We start from the raw sequence: 14,211 nt of genomic DNA, 5'->3' as shown, positions 1-14,211 counted from the left end.
CCGCTGCCCGCCCTGCCGCGGGGTTCCCCCTCCGCAGAGGCGGGCGGCGGCCCGGCACAGCAGCGCGGGGAAGGAAGGGCGGGAGGTGGTTCCTGCGAGCGCTTAAAGCGGCGCGGCCAGCCCTCCGCGGCGGGGAAGGCGGAAGAGCGAAGCGGGAGTCTCAGCCCCTCTCCGGATTTATATGCACCTGGCCGGACTGCTGCTCGCCCTGGAGAAGAAAGAGGAGGGGCAGCAGCGTGACCGCGGCTCGGCGTCCCCGGCCATGTGCTCGGTCAGCGAGGGGAGCAGCACCGACCCCTTAGTGACCCGCTTCAGGCAGGTGGAGGAAACGCTGGAGAAGCTGCACCGGGAAAACAGGAGCTTGAAGAACAAAGTGCCTCGGTACAACGCGCTCTGCGCCCTGTACCACGAGTCCGCCCAGCAGCTGAAGCACCTCCAGCTGCAGCTGGCGGCCAAGGAGGCCACGATCCGGGAGCTGCGGGGCAGCCTGGCCCGGCAGCAGCAGGCGGAGCCGGGGGCGGCGGGCGAGGAGCCGGCCCGCTCGCTGGTGGAGAGCTTGCTGGAGCAGCTCGGCCAGGCCCGGGAGCAGCTCCGGGACAGCGAGAGGCTCTCGGCGCGAAAAGTGGAGGCTCTGAGCCAGGTAAACACCGCGGCCGCCCTGCGAAGGGCCCGGCGGGGGCGTGTGTGCCCCAGGAGCGGAGGCAGCCTTGGCCTCGGGAGCTGCGTCCTTGCCTTCCTACCTAGAAAAAATGAGTAATTTAGCCGCTGCTGGGTTCGCTAAGCTTGTCTTGAACGTTTTGCGTTGAGGCTGCTCGCGTTCATGGAGACAGATCCTGGGTTAAGTGTGGCACAGGAGATGTTGTGACCCCCGCAATGCAATGTTGGTGCCTTTGGTAGAACTCGCTCTATTGCTGCGTGCCCAAAATTGTACTGTGCCCAAAGCCGTTCGGCCATCTGTATCCAGCAGTAGTTCCTGCTGCCTTAAGTGCGAGAAGGTCAACCATCAATCCTAAAACAAAAACCTAGCACAGTGTTGTAAATCTTCATGCAACTGTTTTCACAAGGAGAAGAAAAAAATAACACCACCCCCTAAATTTGGAAGTTCTGTTTTTCTTACTGAAGGCCCTCCTTTTTATCAGATGTAACAGTCCTGTGCTGTAAGATCAACAACTGGTGCCACCGCTTTTTCCATTAGTGTTTTGTGTGTGTGTGTGGCTTTTTTTAAGTGCACTTAAAAATGCATTTTTGTATTGACATTAAGGTAGCATGTTAATACCTGGAGAAGTAACTGGCAAGTCTGGATTGCGAGGAGATAGATTAGAGAAGTTGGTATCTTTTATGACTGAAAAAAAAGTCTCAAAACTGCCTCCCCTCCCATCCCCCACAAATGCTGTTTTTGTTACTGTCATTAAGACTTTCCCATGTTCAGTCTGAAATACTTAAAGAATTTTAAAGCATTTCTTTCTATGTGAAGCTGTGTGAAGGAATTTCCAAACCAAGAAGCAGTACTTAAAATTGAAACAAGTATTTTTGTCATAAGTAGTCTCTTGATCTAATGCTTATACAAAACATTTTCCATATATGATGCTCACCTAAAATGCATTTAAATAAGTTAAAAGTTTGGAAATTTGTAATAAGAGATGATCTTACTGACACTTTGCAGACAGATGACTAACCTGTGGCATCGTATCTGACTATGTTTTGAAGTCTGATGGTGAATGTCTTTATAGCAAACAGGAAATTTAGCATTTGTGATGCTAAAGAATTTAAACATCAGTAATAAGAACAAGTGCTATTTTTGTAAGTTAGATATTAGTTTTATTCTTCTTAGAAATATTTTATGCCCAATCAGAAACACTGAAATCATTGTCACTAAAAATAACAACAACAAAAACCAGACATTTTGTGAAGTCAGAGGCCTACGTGCTGGCAAAGAAGAGGGATTTTTACAGCTCCCTTAGCACTGCTGAAGAACTGGAAGGGCAGAGTCAAGCTCGTACCTGTCTCGGGGTCTACGCTGGCATTCAGGGCATCCCTGATTCTGGAGGAGCAGTGCTGCAGAGGTTTCTCCTACCGGCATCCGCTACTTTTTGAGGATATTAAGCACAAGCTGTTTTGGACAGTCAGGACAGGTGTTCTTCAGATACCCGGTACCTCAGGGCAGTTCACCCCAGTAAGCAAATGAACTTAGTCCTTCTCAAAACACGTGCAGAGACATCAAGTTAATGTGGTGCAGATGATCCCACAGAGCTGCAACAAGAATGTGTGCTGGCTGTGAGACAGTTATTTCCTGAGGGTTTGTCAGACCCTGCACATACCTGGGAGAGTCAGCTATGGCCAAAATAGTCTACGCTGCCACATGAATTTCATTCTCTGTTTGCTTGTCCTTACTGCTCATCCTTTCCTAGGTGGGACGGTTGCGTTTGCTCCCTCCACTCTGTCCTTGTGACAGTGCCAGGCAATGAATACCTTTCAATCATTTTTGATAAGATGACTTTTCTGTTCCATTTTTTTTGAGGAAAATTGCTACTATCTGGTAGTTCAGAATGCAGGACCAGTAAGCACTTCTCAGTCTTCATAGTTATTAATCTCTAACTACTTTGTTTCTTGTAAATTCCATCTTTAGTTTGTTGTTGCTGTATATCTTTTCATAAAATCTTCCTGAATTTTTGCTGGTTGTTTCTTCATTCTACTGACTAGGACGTGCTTGTATAGCTGTCTGATCAGTTCTTGATTTTGATTGATTAATCTGTCAATTCCAAGGTTGAGTGATTACATAGACATGAATTGGATTTATTTTACTTTTTAAGTACTTTGCAGTGAGTATAGAAGCAATTTGGAATTACTGCAGTATGGAATTCAGTCTTAGACCTATTTTGGCTTTTGAGTTCACTTTGCTTTTAAATAACTTCCCCTCCCCTTTATGTTTAGGAAGTACAGAAGTTGAATCAGCAACTAGAGGAGAAAAATGGAGAGATACAGCAAATGATAAATCAGCCTCCATACGAAAAGGAGAGAGAAATCTTACGACTTCAGAAGAGCTTGGCAGAGAAAGAAAAAGCTCAGGCCACCAGCGATGTTTTGTGCCGTTCACTCACTGACGAAACTCACCAACTTCAGCGCAAATTAGCATCCACAGCAGAAATGTGTCAGCACCTGGCAAAATGTCTAGAAGAGAAGCAAAGAAAAGAGAAGGGGAAATCAGACGACCAGACACCTACTGAAAAATCCAATCAGGTATTCTTAGTGCTGCCATGTTCCTTTAAAGTCTTACTAGCTTCTGAAGTGTCAGTTATAATATGATGGTTGTAACTGGTGATTGGTGAGAAACCTCCCTTGAAATAATGTCATGTGGAGTGAAAAGACTACCGTGGCAAGCTCTAAGTAATTCCAAGAACCAAAAATTTAGGATGGAAGCAGTTGTCAATCACATGCATTTTGGCAATCTCACATCCTCAGAGGCTTTTTTTTTGGAGAGGATCTTGGGAGTTCCCTTCCACCCTCAGCAATTCCATGATAACAGTTTTTCCCTGTGTGTACAGCAGACAGTACCTTCTTTATACCACAGCCTGCTTCTGCGCCTCACTAGATGGTGCTGTGCTTTTGAAGGTGTTTTCTCCTGATTACTTGTTCAAATGTATAAAATCACAAACCCAAGTAGAGCTATTGTAAAGAAGTATTTATATTAAGAACTCTGTAGCATGTGGTTTTCTCAGATCAGGACTTGGCTTTGCACATGTAGTACAGACCTACAGAAAGTTGGTTAAGGAAGAATAAGTGAAGCTGCCCTACCTGTTGTGGGGTTTTTTGTTTGGTTGGTTTTTCCCTTTTCCCTTGGGGTCCTCCCCTGGCCTCTCAGGACAAGGTTATATTTCTCTCCAGCAAGGAAGTGTAAAAAAAACCACTTCATGATAGGAAGGTGGCAGAAATGCTACTGAGGGGCACAAAGAAACACCTGGATTTTGGGGTACTTTGTTAATGGCTGTGTGGCTTTGCCACATCATCACCTTAGATGAAGCTCTTCAGCATAGGGTAGAGGTAGATCATGTTGTTCTGTTGTTCCAGAAGTCGTGATGGCTCAGAGTCATTTGGCAATTCATGATAATACTATGGGGAAATAACATTAGAGGCGCTGCCTCCAGTAACAGATCAGAGTATTGAGTGGGATGCTACAGCCAGTTCTCACAAAAAAGGATAATTCTGTCTCATGCTTTTACTGCTACACAGTGGTAATACTGTTTCACACGACCACTCATCTCTGCTTCTATGATAAACTCTATACATGCTCACTTCTACTTCATAAAACACCCAGGACCATTTCCAAAGAAAACTTACCCTCATGAGTTACCTGTAAGAAGTAGTTAGAGGTTGACTAGATATAAGAAAAAACTACTTTTTAAGGGACTTGAAGCATTTAGTATTATCGTATTTTACATATAATTGGTAGACAGGAAACCTGATTTACTTTGATATATGTAATAAGTAGCTAACCTTGTACAGTGGGGACTTCCCTGTTGAAGAAGAGAAATTTCAGATGCAATTACTAGCTGATTCTAGGGAATTTTGTACAAAAGTGTTCTATATTACTCACGTACACCGGGGTTTTTTTTAAGCAGATGTCACAACTGTAAAAAAGAGGTATCATTTTAGTCAATTATTTAGTAAGCAGGGTTTTTTTTTTTTTTTTCTCTCAGTATTTTCTTCCTAGTACTGGCCAAAACTGACAGTAATAACAAAGCAAGATGAAGGTAGATCTCTGGCTTTGCTATGCATCCCTCACTCCAAACAAGTGGTTTCCAAGGAGCTGGTGTGAACTGTTAAGCTCTGTTGTCGTTAGTGTAGACACTCATGCATGTAAAAAGTGCAGTGTGGTTCTCGTTACCTTTAGTAGGCTCAGAATTTGGCAAGCCAGGTGTGTTTCTACACCACGCAGATCTATCTAAAAGCAATACCAAGGTGGTAAAAATCTGAGTACAATTTTGATCTGCTTATTAATTATAAAAGCTGCAGGCTATACTACTAGTATTTAGAAATATATATCAATAAGTAGACCTATGTGTACGTTTGTTTCGCTGATAGCAAATAGTTTTAGAGAAATGTAAAAAAAAATTACTTCCAGTTTAATAGCATAGTTAAGTGTTTGGGCTTTTTATTTTAAAGTAACGCTTCCTTTATCTGAAAATTATAGCTTTTCGACAATGAAACTTCACTTCAAGCTCTTATCTGCAACCTACAAGATGAAAACAGGATGTTAAAACAAAAAGTAGCTCACGTGAGTACTTTCATTCTGTACAAGGTTAAGATTTGATTGAGTATTTTGAATTACAGTACATTTGGAGTAAGTAAGGCCTGGTTAATCTAATTAAATGACAGTTGAATTTTTCATAGTCCTTTCAACATGGCATTTAATCTTTGTTCTGTCAGCTAAGAACAACTTACTACTTGTTTGTTTTTGCTAAAATACACTGCAGAAGAAAATATTTGTGTTCCTTCCATGCTTCTGTATTCTACCCCAAGAGAACAACGCTAAGCCCAGAGTAACCGCCAAGCCCTCCCGTTCCATATAATTTAATACTGTCCCTGCGGATCGGCAAACGGGGAAGATCCTGGCTTATGGCACGATAATCTTCCACCCACCTGTAAAGTGGCTTATCCACTTAGAGTCAGCATATTATATTTATCTTTTAGAGAATTTCAGTCCTGCATATACAGGTAGTCTATGAAAGCTTGTGTCTTCATGACTCTCCTGGGTAATCTTTCAGGTGGAAGACTTAAATGCAAAATGGCAGAAATACGACGCGAGTAGGGATGAGTATGTGAAGCGACTCCACTTGCAGCTGAAAGAGATGAAGTCACAGCTGGAGCAGCAGCACGGCCTGACGTCAGCACAAACTAATTCTGACCTGATGCACAAGGAGATATTCCGGTTAAACAAGCTACTGGAAGAAAAAATGAGTGAATGCATGAAAACAAAGAGAGAATTAGAAGACGTGAAGAAGGCTAGCGAAGGAGATAACGAGCGCATACAGATGCTGGAGCAACAGGTCATTAAGTTTCTTTTTTAACTAGAGGTGGGAATTGTTAGTTTCTCCCCAGACCACTGAACTCCAAGTGGGGAAAAACAAAATAGTTTCTTTTGACATTTGCCCCTTGTCTTGCCACATTTGGCTATACAGATAGTTAACACCAAACTGAAAGGAAATTCACTACTTATGAGATCGGCACGGAGTTCTGCTGGCTTTAATACAAAATATGAAAGATCTGAAAAAGAAATGCAAATATCTTTAAATTACAGACATAAAAAATGATAATATTGAGATTCTGGGAATAAGTATTTACAGACTAAGGAATCACAGGCTCAGTTATTTAATGTAACCTGCCAATGCTCTAGATTACAAAATATTAACGTAATAATTCTTTTTCAGGTACTAGTTTACAAAGATGATTTCACATCTGAGAGATCAGACAGAGAACGAGCACAGGCTAAAATACAAGAGCTTCAGGCAGAAATTGCATGTCTGCAGCACCAGTTGGCAAGAAGACAGGTAAGAAAGCAGCATGCTACTTTTTCAGTTAAAGCATGTCAACAGGATTCAGGACTAGAATGAATATACTTTTAAATATATTAAAAAAAAAAATGTTAGTGCTTTTAAAACCATTTCAGCTCAGTGCAGCTATCAAAAACTTACATTATTATATAGTCAGTTCTTGTGGAGATGCTTCCCAATGCACATGTAGTACCCCTTTGCAGTCCATTTTCCATCTATCATCTTGAATCAGCATAGTAAGGGTGAATTCTTAGAAGGAGCAGAAGGATGGCCATGACTCTTTTAACAGTGTCATCTTTTAAGTAACATACTGGCTATGTATGGTGTGTTTTCTAGAAGCCTTTTTACAACTATCTTAATAAAACTGCAAAAACTGATGGATATTTTATTTACAAATCTGATAAAAACATGAGCAGTGTTTCAGATAAAGGTGATAAAATATTCTATTAAAGATTCTATTTTTACTGCATCATTTTCAAGAGCTCTTCTTCCTTCTCCTAGGACCCAAGAGACACAAGTAGTCATTTCAGAGTTCACCTTGGTAACCAAAATCACATGTATGTACAGAAGAACGTTGAACATCTCCGAGGCAATAGCCCAGGCCAAACAGGCACGAGAAGAACATCTTCACAACCTGAACAAGCTTCTCCTCCTGCGGACAATGGAAACTCGGGATCCGAGGGCAGGGCACAGGGTGAACTCAGATGCCCTCATTGTATGAGGTTTTTCAGCGATGAACTCAGCGATGAATTCCTTAAGCACGTTGCTGAATGTTGTCAGTGACCACATGATGTGAGGCGTGTAAGTCAATCACTACTTTACAGACAGCAAAACTTTGCTCCATATGTATCCCCTACAGTCCTAAACCAGAGTAATTCAAATGGACACCTCTTAGGAATTAGGAGGATGAACAATATCTACCTCTTACTTGATTTCACCTTCTCTTGGACTGTATGAAAGACTTCAAGTAAAGTGTTTTAATGAAGAACTATTTTTGACAACTATGAGGAAGGCAAGCATGATGCAAATTCTACTACAAACTAAACTGAACCTTACAGTGGTAGTTCACTTCAGAGTGCAGCGTGACTTGTATTTGAGTCTGATTCTTTACAGCAGTCTGAAGGCTTGTGAAAAAATGTACTGAACTTGAAATTTTCCTCCTCTTCCAAAAATGTAGGCTGAAGAACAGGGGAAGAGCAGCATTTTGGCAGAAGATAGGAAAAAAGAAATCTTGTGTTTTATCTGGATTAAAAGTGAAAGTATTTTCTTGTCTTTTGAGGCCGAAATTTCAGACATCTCATCTGAAAATCCGGGTGTTCAGCTGAAGTCAGAAGTGAAGAAAACAAAAAGGGCTGGTTATTGACCCAAAACAGCCTGTCTTTTTTTGCACAGAAACAATGTACAGGGATATTTATTTTTTCTGTGCTGTAAGGAACTATTTTACACAATTGTAAATGTGTATTTGTGTAATTATTGACTGTATTCCTATTTTACATAAGGATTATTTTTATAATAAATGTGATTGTGCAGTTGCTTTACTGCACTAGTGAAGTGGTCAAATATCTCTTTCAATGTAAGTATTTAAATGTGAAATACTCCCAGTAACTATACTAAGGGCTCCCTAAATGTCTTGGTTTCAGATATGAATAATTTCATTACTTCAGTGATAACTAGTGTCTGAGACTATTTTCAAATATGTTGAAAAATCACTCTTCGTGTGTGAGAGGAAGAATGACCTTTCAGATGCATGAGAACACATTTAACGGCCTACCCTGCCGCCCATCTGCGATGACACCACTGCTAGCTTAAATATCTTCTTATCCTATGTACACTGGAGACGAAAACTGCAACAAATAGGGGACTGTTTTGAGCAGAAGTATGAGAAGTTAAAACGCACAAATGTAACAGGGTCACAGTTTTTTTCAGCCTTGTCTCCAGGTGTTTTTCACCATGTCAGAGCTGGTAAAGGCCTGGTACAACCAGGACCTTTCATAATTAAAGAAAACTTACTTTGTTTACCACCACTCTGGTCTGCTTTGCTTCCTTCCCAGGTCTACACTTAAGGAGCACTGTGGATATTTTTCATGTTATTTCTTTTTTGTGACCTTGTTACAGCCCCAAAGGAAGATGATGGTTTATGCCCATTACCAGAAAAAAATGCATGGGCCATTGGATGTAGCGTGCAGGTGCAATGGTTCTTAATCGATTAGATTGTTAACTAATTGCAAACCTGTGAAGGATTACTAGCCTGTTTTTTCCCAACACACACAATGTTGCCTTTTTTTAGTAACCAATTTGTACATCACCTTTCAAGGTCTTAGAGATCAGATGTAGCCCACAGAATATAGTCTGAGAAACATATGATTAAACTTCCTGTGGCATAAGCTAATCTTACTTTTTCTAACTGTTCTCGGTTGACAAGCCTTGTTTACAGCTTCAGTGTGCACCGATACCATATTGCCACTGATTGATACGGTGGAATATGGATTTTTTTTTTAGTGATTCACATCACAAGATAGTTACAAACACAGCAATAAAGTAAGTTAGATCTTGGCAGTGCATAGTTTTTTTAATTGCATTTGAGATGATCACTGCTTTCATTTACATCAGTCAGAATCTCAACTCCGCTATAGGTTTCCACTCCTGTTAACCCCTGTGGTGTAGTGGGACAGACTGACCTACAGCTATTAGAAACAGATGCAAGAATTAAATACAAGGATCTGCAGTCCACAGAAATTAATAGTATATATGCTTGTGGGTTTAAGACCTGTGAATTAGTCCCCTTGTCAGAGCAGAGGTTAGACTCTGAATCCTGGGAAAGGAGGGCACTTCAGTGCTGGGACACTGGCTGTATCTCCATAGAGGACCATGCTGGACCAACAGACACAAACAGGTGAGGCTATAGGCCAAGCACAGATTACAGCTGACACCTAAAGCTATGCAATAAAAGGCTGGAATACGAATACCCCTGGCAAAACTCTGGGACAGATCTGCTATTTTTCAGTAGAAAAATACCTCACTTTGGAGCTATTTTGTTTTACCATTTCCTACTAATTTTTGTTGTCCAGTTGGTAAAAAGCCTTACCTATTTTTTTTTCTTGTTTTGTCTTAATGAAGAAACTGCTTGCATACACTGAAGAACCACCAGTGTCTTACATGCAAATGTTCGTTTCAGATATTAGGGGATAAGCTATTCTTCCTAAGAAAACTGATCTGTTAACCAGTGCTTTGGCTTTTACCCCGAAGTCACTGGTAGACCTCTTGAAGGAACAGTAAAATCTTTACTTGCCCTCTCCTCACCAGGCAAAGCAACCACATCAAGGCATCCCAAGCAATTGCCACCACCATCTACATTCACAATTCAGTTTCCTCAACTTGTAGACCAGGTTACATTAAAACTGCCAGTTCTGCTGCCCCAACGCTAAAGTGAAGGCAGCCATGAGTTCCCAGTATTTTTTTGAACCTTTTAAATTAAGGAAAGCTCCTTCTGGCCTCACACCGTTTCTCTGCCACTGGGATGGCCATCCAAGTAGTGTGTGTCTTGTTTGGGTACATGGTAAATGTGACCCAGCTCCTTTCCCAAAAGCATGCAATAAAGGCCTGTGAGAAAAAAGTAACTGCACAAAATGAAAGCAACTTCAATAGCATAAACTTGATGAACTTTCATTATCCATTTGCACCACGCTTGTCACTGAAACACACATCATCTGTAAAATTGCAGAAACAAGGCCTCAGAGTCATGAAACCATACAGAAAAACTATGTGAGTGTATGGGACTCAGTTCCTTATTCACTGTATTGGTAACAAAAGACACAAGACACCTAAGATAACCAAACCCTGTTATCAGGCAAAGTTAATGCCTGTTTAGGCTTCTGTAGGTCTCTGATTGCTGGTGAGCAGAGGAATGACACAGGTACTTCTGTAGGCCCAGGGAGATGGGAAGGAGGCAGGATAACTGTCTCTTCTGAGGCTCGCAGGAATATATCTTAGCATATTAAGAGCTGCCAAAATGCACTTGTCCCATTACCATCATGATTAATCCATCCCTTCTAAAATTTCTCCTTGACTAAATGACTCCCCCTCAATTTTGCTCTCCAAACCAGCCTGAGTTCAGACCCAGGACAAGCTCAGAGCTCCTAAGCAGCTGTCTTACCAACAATGAGGTTTTCAGACCATATATCCTTCAAGTGCTGCCAAGCTGGTTTTCATTACTTCTGGACCTAATTATAATGTATTTTGCTTGGGATTTTAAAGCCAGTGCTGTTTACTAATAAGCGTGCTGGTTGCCATGCAGAAGTGGGCCCTTAGCACACAATCACGACAGCAGCTGTAGGCAAGACTGACTCACTGCATCTCAGAAAATACAACTGGGAGAAGCCTCGGAAGTTGCTCCCTACCCCAAAAACCCCAAGGGAGAGAAGCTCAACAACAATGTTGTCTTATGGAGCACGGGCAGTATCGAGCCTAAAAAGCTTTTATAATCTTCTGCAACCTGTAAGGCAACGTCTGCTTCCCCCTCCAATGATTTAGGACATCACATCTTTTAAAACAAGCCTTAAATGATGCCTCAAGATTAAGTGCACAGTAATAATAAAACCGACTACAAGAATCAAATTTGTTCAAGAAGCAGATACCTATGCTCTATGGTATTTTTTTTAAACTTCCATTTCCTGTGGCTTCACTGCATGTGTATATATAGAAAGCAAGGGAAATTCCAAACAAGATGCCACACCATTGTACTCAGAACAGCAGTTCTTCTCATTCTAAAAAAGGGAAGTCTCAACCTTTTTCTACAAAACCTATGTGAATTCAAAGTATGCTGTAGCAATATTTCCTAGTACCATGCTCCAGCAGCTATTAGCTGGGGGGGGTCAGCTAAGAACTTAAAGCGTAAGAAATATTTACAAAGCACTAGGTCAACTGAGGAGAGTGATGGGGTATCAGGTTAAGCACTCCTGATGCCTTAGATTGCTCGCTAAAGGCAAAGCTCAGCCCAGCACCCTCACTGAAGCTTTCCCTGCTGCAGGCTGTCCTAGCTGGGGGGTCAGAGCTCCAGCAAGGTGCTTGGGGGTTTACAGGGTGCTGCAGTAACTGCTTACACAGGGCTTCTGAAAGGCACCCACCGTCCCAAGTGGCACAGAACTTGTGTGTCTCAACTCCCACTGCTGCTCAGGGCTTTCTTCCCTTTTCTCTTGAGTACATCCACATTTTCCTCCTCTTTTTCTATCTCCTGGTAAAAAGCTGTTGGTTCAGGAACTCTTCACAACATGTGCTGGATGTATGTGGTCAATAGCAGCTGAAAACCTTCCTTCAGGAGCTTGAGATATAATATTTCCATAGCACACAGAGCTCCACTGTGAACAGCACTGAACTGGATGGTGGGTTATGAGATAGCTTATTTCTAGAAGGCACCAAAAACCCCTTTTGAAGTGTGTACTTGGCTTAACCACACTTGTTCCCCTGACCACCTTTCCCCAGGCCAGCCCTCTAGCATGCCTGGTTGGTGGGTGGGCTGAGCACCCACGAGCAGGGCAGCTCTGGCTGCTTGTGCTGACACCCACCTCCTTGGTGTCACACCAACTCACCTTGCCCAAGGCTTTTGGACTCGTAAGAGTGTGAGGGAGGAAAGAGCAGTGGGACCCACTTCTGCAGCGCTTGCAGATCCATCTCCATCCCCTCCCTGCCACCACTGCAACCGTCTCTCCCCTCCTACCCCATCCTGCACACACCCAATCTCTTTGTCAAATCTGTATGCATACAGATTGGTGTTTTTCTAATTGCCAATAGACACCTTCTTAGTTAGATGCAAGCATCACAGGCAGATTTTACAGGAGGGACACACTTGTTACCAGGCAAGCTTGGTGTCTCTTCCCCCAGCTCTGTGGCCAGCACTAGCCCACCCCACACCTGCTGAGCTTCTTGGTTCCTGCTGCAGCCATATTTCCTCCAGCTGCATCCCAAACCTCCCAAACAGCACAGCTGGATGGGGCAGGGGATTTCACAACTCAATGTCCCACACCACAGCGGTCTGGACACAGACAATGCCCAGCATTACCTTCTCTGCTGAGACACAAGCCGATGCCGAGGGAATAGAGCCTTGCGGGCACAGAGGGCAAGGTGCCGGCCTGTGGTCACCCTCCAGCTGTGCCCCCCCAGCCCTCCCTGGGCTGGGCCAGCTGTAGTTTGTGCAAACCAGCCACCTGGACCCGCCACCTGGGCACACGTACCAGCGCTGGGAGCAGCCCTGCTGTGACCAGTCCCACTCACAAAGCCCCGGGGATTTCCCACCCGGTGTGGAGCAGGAAGCAGGTTTCAGACCATCAAGTCAGGGTCTCCATCTCCCTCAGGACACACAGTGGAGCAGGTGAGAGGAGCTCAGATCTCCTTGGACTAAGTGATTCCAGCTCATATGAGGGAGAAAATGAGTAAAGAAAGGAGCTCACACACCCAGAAAGGAATCAGCCCTCATTCTGACCATCACCACCACATTTCAAGGAAGCTCAGGCACCCAGAGATGCATGGAAAGGTCCACAGACATTCAAGCAAGAACATCATCTGCCAAGAGAAAGGGGTGGGCCCACAAAGACTTGGTGGGCTGGGAAGTGACTCACACCAGAGCTGAGCACAGACTAAAAGAGCGTCCTACTCCTCCGTCTGAACTTGCCCTCAGTGACGCAGATCTAATTTAGTGGTTCTCAGCTCCTCTTCTGACCTCAGCATTGAGCACCTGCTCCACCCGCTGCAAGGCCTGTTCTTACCTCACCAGATGGAAGGACAGAGCTTTCCCATGTGCCACCCTCAACAACAGCCAGCAGGCGGGAACCAGACATCTCTGGAGCGAAAAGGATGGGGATCTTCCTTTGATCCTGGCTGTTGTGATAAGGGGCTGTCCCCACCCTCCACCAAAACCAGTCCTAGTCTGAGCCCTAAACTCGAGTACTGGTTGATCCTCACCAGTAGAAACATCTGTCACCTATGAGAGGCACCTACTGGGTGCATTTTAGGAACGGCTCCTTGAGCAGTGACTGCTCTGCACTACCCGAGCCACCGAAACCCATAAGAAACCTGGTGTAGGGTTCCTAGAAAACAAAAGCTGGAGCACTTCCCATCCTTGATGGCATCCAAGTCTTGTTTGAGCACTTTGCAAAAGCCCACTTCTGCCCCCCTCACATCACGATGGGACAGTCAAAGCAAAGGGCCAGAAGAGCAACAGCAGCACAGAGAGGTGAGTGGCGGCAGAAGTCCACCCACAGCTTGCGTCTTCCAGACCCCGCCTTACTCACACCACCACACAACCCCTAAAACACTCGATATTTTCCATGCAGTTAAGTGATGCACTGAAACAGCACCTGTTATGTGCACATGTGGAGGGCACAAGAGAGGATGTTTTCAAAGCATGGGCATCTTTCCCTGTGTTCAGGTACCTCAGTGCAGACCCACCTGGGTGCAGCAATGGGGATGGTCTCCTTCCATTAAGAGCTCTCCAGTCGTACGTCCTCTGCTGTGGAGCCAGCAAACATCACCTGGGAGGGACAAGTTGTGCCTGTAGTTAAGGATCAAACAGATGCCCACTGTGAATGTACGTGAGATGATTCTTAGGATGGGCGACACATCTGCTGCCACACTGGGAACGAAGCAGAGATGTGCAGGACGTCTGTCCGTC

At 43.8% G+C, this 14,211-nt stretch overlaps 1 protein-coding gene across 1 annotated transcript; it reads left to right on the top strand.

The window, feature by feature from the left end:
* The first annotated feature begins 3 nt into the window (after nucleotides 1-3).
* Nucleotides 4-8,572, top strand: TNIP2 (TNFAIP3 interacting protein 2). Its single transcript, XM_065060397.1, has 6 exons — nucleotides 4-640; nucleotides 2,932-3,237; nucleotides 5,189-5,272; nucleotides 5,763-6,044; nucleotides 6,426-6,545; nucleotides 7,050-8,572. Exons 1-6 carry the CDS (start codon nucleotides 182-184, stop codon nucleotides 7,329-7,331), a joined length of 1,533 nt encoding a protein of 510 aa, XP_064916469.1. The 5' UTR covers nucleotides 4-181; the 3' UTR covers nucleotides 7,332-8,572.
* Nucleotides 8,573-14,211: the final 5,639 nt, after the last annotated feature.

The sequence above is a fragment of the Columba livia genome, chromosome 4 (assembly GCF_036013475.1).
Source record: "Columba livia isolate bColLiv1 breed racing homer chromosome 4, bColLiv1.pat.W.v2, whole genome shotgun sequence".
Classification (NCBI taxonomy): domain Eukaryota; kingdom Metazoa; phylum Chordata; class Aves; order Columbiformes; family Columbidae; genus Columba; species Columba livia.
Note: the sequence above shows the minus strand (reverse complement) of the source record. Positions and strands in the feature narration are given on the sequence as shown.

What these genes read in the sequence shown, in the direction of transcription:
- TNIP2 (XM_065060397.1), top strand. Translation starts at nt 182, where the DNA reads ATGCACCTGGCCGGACTGCTGCTCGCCCTGGAGAAGAAAGAGGAGGGG. An exon ending in TAAAACAAAAAGTAGCTCAC is followed by an intron (nt 5,273 to 5,762) that starts GTGAGTACTTTC and finishes GTAATCTTTCAG; the next exon opens with GTGGAAGACTTAAATGCAAA. An exon ending in ACCAGTTGGCAAGAAGACAG is followed by an intron (nt 6,546 to 7,049) that starts GTAAGAAAGCAG and finishes TCCTTCTCCTAG; the next exon opens with GACCCAAGAGACACAAGTAG.